Source organism: Sceloporus undulatus, chromosome 1, assembly GCF_019175285.1.
Source record: "Sceloporus undulatus isolate JIND9_A2432 ecotype Alabama chromosome 1, SceUnd_v1.1, whole genome shotgun sequence".
Taxonomy (NCBI): Eukaryota; Metazoa; Chordata; class Lepidosauria; order Squamata; family Phrynosomatidae; genus Sceloporus; species Sceloporus undulatus.
The window spans coordinates 96031651-96042170 of NC_056522.1; the positions used below are offsets into that span (position 1 = coordinate 96031651).

The following is a 10520-nucleotide window of genomic DNA, read 5'->3' on the forward strand; positions in this document are numbered from 1 at the left end:
TCAAACTGTTTCCTGCGTACTAATACAGGACATCTGTATTAGTATGCTTCTCCATCATCATCATCATCATCATCATGCTTCATAAAATTGATGGACTGTCTCATGAAAGTCACAGCCAGGCAGAATACATTTATTATATTTGCCACTTTAGTAAGAGTAAGCCCGCAACCCGATGTATTTTTCTGAATAAATGTCACTGAACATAGTATGACTTTCCCTGAACGTAACCATGTACAGACTTGTATTCCTATATTCTAAGTCTTCTGAAATTTGTTTCTATACCAGTGGAAATTCAGCTAATCTTTGTATTATTATATTATATAAAACTCTCCATGAATATATACTCAAACATCCTAAGAAAATCCAAAACATATCTCCATCTTTGTATCACTACTATGGTGTCTTCATTATGACTGAGTATATTTTACGTGTGGAATTCAAGATATTAAGAGCTTCTTCTATCCCTGTACAGCTCTAGGCACTTTTGGCTTTCACTAAATAGAATGCTTGAACATCCTTATTGTCTGATATCACAAAAAATCCAGACAAGTTGGGTTTTCTGAGGCTCCTCAGCCATAAAGCAGAAAACTATCACCTGTTTCCACACCACACTGGCAGAGTTGGTAGTTTGTAGTAACTGCTCCTGTCAGAGCAGTTGACCATAGGAATTAAGGTTCCGATGGAACAATATGCTCAGAAAGTACAGTTCCACTGTCTCAAATACTCTTATTTCTAATACCTGAATACTGATGTGATAGCCAGCAGAAAGGCTATTGAAAAAGTTTCTAAGAAAAGAACTGAAGGATGCTTTGTAACTCCCCCCCCCACCAAAAAAAAATATTTCAAAAGGTTTACTCAGGTTCTTTGGAAGACCAGCAGGAATGCTCCCATTTCTCTTTTGTGAATGTTAGACCTGTTCTAACACAGCCATGGAGAACATAACTTGATGTTAAGCCTCAAACTGCAGTGCCTAAATCTTACTTTCCCCGCTACCTGGCAATGGCTATCCAGATGGCTAACCAGATTCGATTACTGGAAACCATGAAAAAAGCCAGGGTGGTATGGGTTGGCAATTGCAGGCTTTGCTGCATCGAGTTGACTTTCACTTATGGCTGACCTTATAAATGAAAGATCTCAAAGTCACCGTCACCAACAGCCCTGCTCTGGTCTTGCAGACTCAGAGCTGTGCCTTCCTTCATTGAGTTTATCCATATTGCCTTCTACCTTATCAAGCATTGTCTTTTCTAGTGAGTCATGTCTTCTCATGATATGGCCAAAGAACAAGTCTCACTTTAGTACAAGAACTTCCCAAATCTAGTACAAATAGTACAAGAACTTCCAAAATCACAAAATCAAAACTCAAGTGCAGTAAGTGGTACAGAAATGTATTTGCTATTGCTATACAGTCATTGTATGCTGTATGACTGACATGGCTAGCCTCTCCCCCGCCCCTTGAGTGCTAGAACAAGCCAAACATTCAAGCTTGACTTATTCTAGCGCTCATTTATTATTTTAGCAGTCCATTGTATCCATAGAACTCTTCACCGGATATTACATTTCAAATGACTAGATTTTCTTCCTATCAGCTTTCTTCCTTGTCTAGCTCTCACAACCATACATAGAAACTGGAAATACAACAGTATGGACAATCCTAACTTTAGAATTCAATTATATATTTTTACACTTGTCTGTTTTCCTCATAGCTAGGGAGTCATATCAACCCAGAAGACTTTAAAAGGATCACCCCCAAACAATTTGTTTTGCTCCAAATACCGTCTAGGGAAAGCAAAGGCATTTTTGCTACATTGTAGGGCTCCCAGACCATTTTAAGACTTGGAAGATTTTAAATAGGATATGAATTCTTAAGTCTTTCCCAGGCCTAAGATGACCCAAGGGGGGCAAAAGTTCCCCCAAATAAAAGAGGGCAAACCTTTTTGATGCATGGGGCATAACATTCCCTGTAGATACCAGTAAGCGAAACACCTTGTATTTTTTTGCAATTGCTTTCCCAAGTACCTCTGAACTATGTAACCTCTGTACTAGAGCAACAGACCACCTGGGCCTATGGGATCTGCCATGTTCCAGTATATTCCCAAGGCCTCTCAGGACTTGGAAGAAAATAAGCTCACTGATCAGCACAGACTGCTTTGGAAAAAAATCTTCAGCTACTGCCTAGCCATTTCTAGAGAATGCTGCATAAAATTATCCATAGGGAAAGATTCTAGTATTCTTAACTTTCATAGATAAGTCACCCTTTGTTTTGGAGGCAGGAAATAAAGTATTAGGAGACAAAATAAAGTGATAAAATCTTAACCACTTTTGTACTTCTGATGGGCAAATCAGGCATATTTACCCCATTCATCCACTCAGGGACAGCTTTTATTTAACCTAAGTACAGGATATCTCTGAGAAATAAGAGTGGCAACCTGTCATAGGACCCTTCCCCCTACAGAAAAATATGAGTAAGGCAGAGGCACAAGCTTAAGTTACCTTTAAGTAAGTAGCATCTATTTATACAGGTGCCACATACGTTTTGAGGAAAATGGTTGCTTTTAAAACCAATTTTCACCAGATTCTCCTCCTCAACTTTGCATTCCTATTTAATACATTTGTGAAGTCCTGACCCAACTTCAGTATCACTTGAATTAATGTATTTAAGCCCAGTTCCCTACAAATTGGTACTCTGGAAGTTTTAGAAAACTCACACTTCGCCACTGCCTATGCTTACAGCTAGAAATAAATCAATGAACACTGTCAGGCTCGAATGTATTTTATTTGTTCATTTCTTGCACTTGAAGTACTCTTCGATGACATCTTTAGCCTGAGATTCTTTGCCATAGTCCTACAATGAGACAACATATTAATATTGCAAACATTTCTGACAAAAAACTTTGGGTAATTTACTAACACTTGCCCCAATAAGGCATACAAATATCAGACAAAACACTAAAACAAGTTGCTTATTTTACATGGATACATGGAAACCTTTCACACTTCAAAACTCGACTAGAAGCAGGCATTCAAACAAAATAAAGTAAATTAAAACCCAAAACAATGGTGTAGCCATTTACTGGGACCTCAATGACTACTGAGTCTTCAAGGCTCGTACCCTGGCTTTATTGTTGCCAGAATTATTTTACATTTCTGCGTAACATTTAAAAGGTTAAGCAGAAGTCATTCTACTGGCATAACCTCAGTACACAAAGCTATATACAAATGCATATTTGTTCCAAACATCATTTTAAAGTTTCCAGTTATTACATATGATCTGCCTTTCAAATAATAATAATAATAATAACAATTAACATTTTGGAAGTATTTAGCATTGGAGTGGAGAAAGTGCAGCTCCTGTATTATGTGAACCTCTAGCCCTTCTTGCTGTCTTTAAGCTGCCTCATCCCTTCTGGATGTATCTCTTTCCCGTTTGAAAAAATCAGGCAAAACGTTTCACTAAATACTCAGAGCAGCACTTTCCCTATTAATACTTATATGAACTCCAAACCCTTTTCCAAATACTAAAAAGGCTTGAAGTCAAAATTGGAAATAAACCTTCAACTATTTCCAGGACGTATTCTCAGCCAAAAATACAGCCTCTGCCACAGTATTTACTCTGATTTTATTTCTAAGTTGAACAAAATTTTACACTCAACTGTACGAAAAATTGCTGCAATCTATTTAACACCCTCACACATACTCCTTTTCGCCCCACTTCCCTTTCACCACCCATCACAGCCCTTATGTATTTATTATCTGAAATAGTTTCTCATATATCCCCCAGTTAATGAAACATGTGCTGTGCTGCTTAACAGACATTAAAATGGTCAGAAATTGATTAAACAAATTGAAGCACTGTGACATGAGACAAAAATGTATGCAACTATTGTAAAGACGCAGTAGACTATACAGTGCATGCCACTACCCTATAATCACCCATTTTAATGCAAGAAAACTTTTTGTCAACTTACTTTCACAACCACACAACTGCAGCCCACAACTTTGCGAGGTTTTCCTTCTCTGTCGATCTTGCAGAGACCTACCCATTCACCCAGCTTCTTGTTGTCATCAACCTGTCAAAAACGTTTTCATTCAGTTAGAAATACACAAGATAGAAAACAGTACAAACAAAATCAAAACAAGCTATACACTCAGACATAAAGGGTAACGTTTATGGTTGTTTTCCTCAACAATTTCAGTAGAGGGAGCCATGTTGTCATCACTGTATAGCACAAGTGTGTGTAATACAAAAGTCATACTAATTTAAGCTAATAATACTTGTTTTATATACACCTTCAACATTTTTATATGACTTACAAAATTACTACTTTAGCTCATAATCATTACCTTTATCAGGTTGATCTGATGTTCAGCACAAAGGGCTTCAACCAGTTTGACATACATGAGCTCATCACAATTGGATGCAAGAACACAAAGGTGAGCTTGGCGTCTAAAATAGTAAAATGTCAAATAAGGCTGTATCAATTATACAAGCACCTCGGCAAATCAATCTTGGCAAGAAATAGAAACGTAACAGCTTGGATTAATAGTAATTTTTTAAATTAACCATCCTGAGTCAATGTTCCACTTTCTTTTCCTTCCACCCACAAGGTCTACACACTTGCAGTAACAGGTTTAAAAACATTTTTTGTATTACCACTCAGAATGAAGTAATCTTAGCATAACCATTCTGAAGTGTTCAAACTATACAGGGCAGTCTTGTGCCAGTGGTTGTTGTGCCTTCAAGAAATTTCCATGTAATAAATTTAAATCTACAGGCTTGTCAGACTATTATTTTCACTCATAAACAGAGTGAAGGGGTATCCGACATATTTCATATAGTCATCATTCAAACGCTGTAGTTTTCACCTCTCAATTGACCTTTTGGATTCATATTTATTAGTTCATCAATCCTTCTGAAATTCTTTAATGTGTTCATGATTTCACCACCTTGAATAACTTGTTGTACTGTGAACAAGATCATCACCTGCCATGCTGTTTTTTGTGGTCCTTAAATGGAGCACATGGGCCTCAGAGAAATAAGAGAAAAAGTATTGTTTTCCATCACAACAAACCAGTAATGAATAAGCTAAATAGCACCAAACTGCTCTAAAACAATGTCCCATCAGAAGAATACAGAAAGAGTATTGCAGATGCATGTGATCTATTTTCCTTATTTTGCGAATGTTTATGTTCACATAGAAAACTGAAGACTATCAAGATCAGTAAGCCTTAAGTCTTTCTGTATAACTATTCTCTATAATCTCTTTTCTTAACACTTCCTTGCACTTTGCAAAAACTTTGAAGTCTGCCTCTTTAATTGTGCTACCTATGTGACAGCAACAAACTCACAACAAAAGCAGGACATCAAAAAGACAACTTTCATTTGGAGGCATTCACCAATACTATTCAGCACTTACTTGTCTAAGGCTTTGGCAGCTTCTCGAATTCCACGAGCTAATCCATCGTGGATGAGTGCGGTCTTGAGCACTTCTTGAAGGGCGGTGTTGACATCCATTACACCTCCAGCAGCAATGCTAGATAATAAAAAAGCACATATAATTGTGTTGTGAATCTTAAGATCAGTGATTCCCAACTTTAGTCATCCAAATGTTTTGGACTTCAGTGTCTGCAATGTCTGACGGTCAAGTTTGCTGGGGCCTCTGGGACCTGAAGTGCAAAACAAATGGAGACAAAGGTTGGGAACCACTGTGAATCATACCTATGTCCATGTAATGCACTATTAATAGTGACAAATCAGTATTGTAACTTCAAAAGCACAGCACCTATTAGTGCAACAACTGATATAATAGTATTGAAATATACTTTTATTCATTATCTTAACAAGCAACTTTCATGTACAGTAGTCAGTTCCTTACATTGCCTTTTTATTGTGCTAAGTAATGACAGAGAACCAGAGTGGTGTGGCAGTTTGAGGACTGGACTATGACTCTGGGATATCAGGGTTTGAATCCCTGAATGGCCATGGAAACCCAACCTCTTCTAACAAAAAAGCTGACTATGCTTTTAATATCTTCATTATCTTCTCACAGCAAATAGGTGCAAACACCCCGATTGCTGTAATTGCCCTTTCCAGGCCATTTCCCCCCATTCTACAATAAACTTTCTGAGACAAAGTTACCAGACAATAAAAAACTGTATTCAAGGTAATCATTTGAGTACTCAAAGCAACCAAATTATTTTATAGTGTTTAATGTGGAGAAATTTTAATTGTGTTTAAAACTTTATTGTAAGTTACTTGAGTAACCAAATGATTTGATGATGTTTAATGTGGGGGATTTTTTAACTGTTTTCAAAACTTTACTGTAAGTTATTGTTACCTCTGGAAGCCACCTTAGGTCCCATCCTGGGAGAAAAGCAGCATATAAAAGATGTAAATAAATAATAAATAAAGAGAAGATGCCAGCCACAGATGCTGGCGAAACATCAGGAAGAAACTCTTCTAGAACATGGCCACATAGCCCAAAAACACCACAATAAACAATAAATAAATAAATCTCTTGTTCCTATATAGGTGGGTGATGGTTGATTTTGCAGGACACAATTGAATACGAGGAAGAAACTCCTTTCTAGTCTCCTGCAATCAATAACTTTAATAAACACCCCCATCATCATATCTACAAATTTGGTTAGGCTAGTTTAAGGACAAATGGGCTAAAAAAAAACCCAGCTTAAATTAAACCTTAAATTCAGAAAGTTTAACTAGTCCATTCCTATGGAAGAATTCAAAAACATAGCTGTGTTAGTCTGGGGAATCAGAGTGCAAAGGGACACTGCAGCACTTTTGAGGCCAGCTGATGCATGCAAACTCATACTGCCAACTTGTGGTGGCGTCTCCTCCTCTGGAGGTTTTTAAACAGAGGCTGGATGAACAACAGTTGTGAATGCTTTGATTTTGTCTTCCTGCATGGCAGAAAGCTGGACTGGATGGCCCTTGTGGTCTCTTCCAACTCTATAATTCTACAAAACATGCATCTCAGGAGATAGGTGAAGTCTCCTCCTTTGGAGGTTAGTAAACCAAGGCTGGCTGGCAATCTGTCAAAGGTGCTTTGATTGGGAGCTGCATGACAGAATGGGGCTGGACTGGATGGCCCTTGGGGTCTCTCTTAGCTCTACGATTCTAATGTTTTGGTCTTATTGATTTCGACATAAGGGAGAGTCAATCTGTACTTGTACTACTACTACTTCCTCTTAAAAAAAAGAATAACTGAACAGTTTTGTTTCACTGTAATCGACCTGAAATCTATTTTGGTGTGGAGACTCCATTAAGTCGACAGTGGCGCACACTCACTCAGTGCGGTTGAGTCTCCTTCTTTGGGAGATTTTTAAAGAGGCCACCTATTGGGAATGCTTTGATGGTGTATTCCTGCATGGCAGAATGGGATTGGACTGCATAGCCCTATGTATGATTCTATGAAACATGCACTTGAGTTGGTAGGCTCAAGACTACAAAAGCTCCTGCTACCAGCTTCTTTCACTTAGGTCCAAAAGAGAAATAATCCAGTCTGAAACCGCTTTAACAGCCCTGGCTTAGTGCTAGGGAATCCTGGGAAATGTAGTTTAAGTCACAAGAGCTCTCAGACAGAGAAGTTTCAACATCTCCCAAAACTACAGTTCTCAGAATTCCCTAGCACTGAGCCAGGGCTGTTAAAGTGGTTTCAGACTGGATTATTTCTGCAGTGTGTTTTGGACATTAAGTCTTGAAAGTGGCATACGGTCCCTTTGGGGTCAGTGGGATGAGAAAACACTGCCTCAAGAAACCCAGCATTGAGAATTCCCCCCCCCCCCCAAGAGCTCTTGGTGTTCTTGTGTCCCTTCAAGTTGCTTCTGACTTATGGCGACCCTATCAGGGGGTTTTCTGGCCCCACAATTCAAAAAGGAGGTGGAGAAACTGAGGGGTCCAAAGGAGGGCAACTAAAATGGTGCCCTACGAGGAACGCCTTAGGGAGTTGGGGATGTTTAGCTTGGAGAAGAGAAGGTTATGGGGTGATAGGATAGCCCTGTTTAAATACTTGAAGGGATGTCATGTTGAGGAGGGATCGAGCATGTTTTCTGCTGCTCCAGAGACTAGGACCCAGAGCCATGGGTGCAAGCTCCTCCATTAGGAGGAACTTCCTGACAGTAAGGGCTGTCTGACAGTGGAAGACACTCTCTCTGTGTGTAGTGGAGGTCTTTAAGCAGAGGCTGGATGGCCATCTGTCAATGGGGATGTTTTGACTGTGAGTTCCTGCATGGCAGAATGGGCTTGGGCTGGGTGGCCCTTGGGGCCTCTTCCAACTCTGTGATTCCAACAGCGTAGCGTGCTATTCTTCTCCTGCCCACGTGTCGCAAGCCTTGGCCGGCGACGGAGGGAGAGATGAACTTTCTTCTCACTCGCGGAAGTGGGCGAAACGAAGCACGTGGGATACTGGGCTGCATCCACACTGGAAACATAACCCGCTTTGGCAGCGCCTTGACTCTTGGTCTGGCTCTCTGCTATGGAATTCTGGGAGTTGGAGTTTGCTCCGCTCTGGGCCCCACAACAAACTCCAACTCCCAGAATTCCATAGCCTTCAGCCAAACAAAGAGTTAAAGCGCTCTCCAGTGTGGCTGCATCTCCCTTCTTAGGCCCGGTCTCCTAGCAGCCCAGAGGCGACTTACCCTTCCTCGGCCATGGTTGGTGGTGACGCTCCCGCCCGGGGTTGCTGAAACAAGACCAAAGTGGGTCAAAAGAGAGGAAAAGGCGCCCCTGCCTCCCTCCCTCCCCTCCGCCGTTCCGTCTGCGCTTTGGAAGAGCGAGGCCAGCCTTGCAAAGGCCGAGGCCTAGCGCGCGCCAGACTCACCTCACAGCCTCCGCGCAGCCGTTGCTGGAAAGGAAGGGGCGGGGCCTCGGCGGCGCTTTATGGAGCGCCAAAGGACCCCAGCGCCTCCCCTTTCCCTTCGAGCACGCGGGCTTCATAGGCGTCTAACCACATCGCCTGAGAGGAAAGGCGACTCATCCTCGCTCTCCGGACTTTGCGGGAATCTGGCAGCTGTGGGAGGCGTCCCTGGATTCTTTCGGGAGAGTCTACAAAGCGCGGCTATATATTTTTTGTGCCCCCCCCCCCCCGATCCGGGATAGGCGTCTAAGTTACTGCGGTCGGACTTGGGCCTTCAGGACCCAGAGGCTGGGAGGCGGTTCGGTTTAACGCCCAAAAACACAGACTGGGGAAGTAATCCAGCTTGAGACCTCTTTAACTGCCCTGGCTCAGTGCTAGGGAATCCTGGGAACTGTAGTTTGGTGAGGCATTCGGCCTTCTTTGACAGGGAGCGCTGGTGCCACAACAAACGACAAATCCCAGGATTCCCTAGCACTGAGCCAGGGCAGTTAAAGTGGTGTCAAACTGCGTTATTTCCGCAGTGCAGATGCAGCCCAGGAGACACACAAGTTGATGGCCTTGTGCCCAGGGAAAGGGACTGCGTGGTTCTGGTTTTACTAAACCCTGATCAACCTTAGGCATTACAGCCAGTGCTAAGGGATGCTGGGAGGGACACTCCAGTGGCATCTGAAGGGCCTACTTAATCAAGTGGACCAATGTCCTCATCGCAAAGGAGGACAAGGCACTGCAAAATGTAGGACATCAACAAATAAAAGCTAAAAATACTCATAAATGGCAATTAATGTTTCTTAGTCCTACTCAAAATGGAGGGCATTTTGAAATTCCTCCTGGAAAAGGAGGACATCTGGTCACCCTGCACTTAATCCTTCCAGTATAGAAAGTGACGACAATATTAGCAGCCCAACTGCTTTAAGCACATTTCAGTTTCTACAAAATTATCACACATTTCTTCCAAGCATTTGCACTCTGCTTTTCAAACAAATGGCTCCCAAAGTCCTTTCAAATATTAGAATCATAGAGTTGGAAGAGACCGCAAGGGCCATCCAGTCCAACCCCATTCTGCCATGCAGGAAATCTAACTCAAAACACCCGCGACAGATGGCCATCCAGCCTCTGTTTAAAGAGTTAAAAGTAAAACAGTCCTCACCCTGATCCATACAACCTATAAAACATGACAGACAAGAAAAAGAGGACAGGGAGGAGGGAGGGAGAGAAAGAACAATTTCAGGTACCAGTTTAAAAGGAACAACAGAGTCCCAGTTCTAGGAAAAGAGTGGGATACAAATAAATGAAAATAATAATAATAATAATAATAATAATAATAATGTCTATCAGAACCAGGTGGCAGCTGGAGAACCATAGAATCATAGAGTTGGAAGGGCCACCCAGTCCAACCCCATTCTGCCATGCAGGAAATCCAAATCAAAGCATTCTGACAGATGGCCATCCAGCCTCTGTTTAAAGACCTCTAAGGAAGGAGACTCCACTACACTCCGAGGGAGTGTGTTCCACTGTTGAACAGCCCTTACTGTCAGGAAGTTCCTCCTAATGTTGAGGCGGAATCTCTTTTCCAGACCCTTCACCATTTTAGTCGCCCTCCTTTGGACACGATCCAGTTTCTCAATGTCCTTTCTGAATTGTGGCGCC

At 41.5% G+C, this 10520-nt stretch overlaps 1 protein-coding gene and 3 non-coding genes across 4 annotated transcripts; all 4 read right to left on the reverse strand.

Moving 5' to 3' along the window:
• Positions 1 to 2754: 2754 nt before the first annotated feature.
• Positions 2755 to 8949, reverse strand: RPS12 (ribosomal protein S12). Its single transcript, XM_042446138.1, has 6 exons — positions 8838 to 8949; positions 8656 to 8699; positions 5415 to 5531; positions 4342 to 4444; positions 3966 to 4067; positions 2755 to 2842 (listed from the first exon to the last, which is right to left on the reverse strand). The coding sequence occupies exons 2-6, from the start codon at positions 8667 to 8669 to the stop codon at positions 2780 to 2782; spliced, it is 399 nt and encodes a 132-aa protein (XP_042302072.1). The 5' UTR covers positions 8670 to 8699; positions 8838 to 8949; the 3' UTR covers positions 2755 to 2779.
• LOC121920147 lies at positions 3056 to 3189 on the reverse strand. Its single transcript, XR_006101678.1, has one exon. It is a non-coding gene; the product is annotated as a small nucleolar RNA SNORA33 (small nucleolar RNA).
• Positions 4137 to 4225, reverse strand: LOC121920151. The gene has a single exon (XR_006101682.1). It is a non-coding gene; the product is annotated as a small nucleolar RNA SNORD100 (small nucleolar RNA).
• Positions 4773 to 4849, reverse strand: LOC121920130. The gene has a single exon (XR_006101662.1). It is a non-coding gene; the product is annotated as a small nucleolar RNA SNORD101 (small nucleolar RNA).
• Positions 8950 to 10520: the final 1571 nt, after the last annotated feature.

Excerpts from the sequence above, each read along its gene's own strand:
- RPS12 (XM_042446138.1), bottom strand. Across the intron at positions 4,068-4,341 it reads ATCAGATCAACCTGATAAAG|GTTGATGACAACAAGAAGCT; the intron begins GTAATGATTATG and ends CGTTTTTGACAG. Across the intron at positions 2,843-3,965 it reads GCAGTTGTGTGGTTGTGAAA|GACTATGGCAAAGAATCTCA; the intron begins GTAAGTTGACAA and ends GTCTCATTGTAG.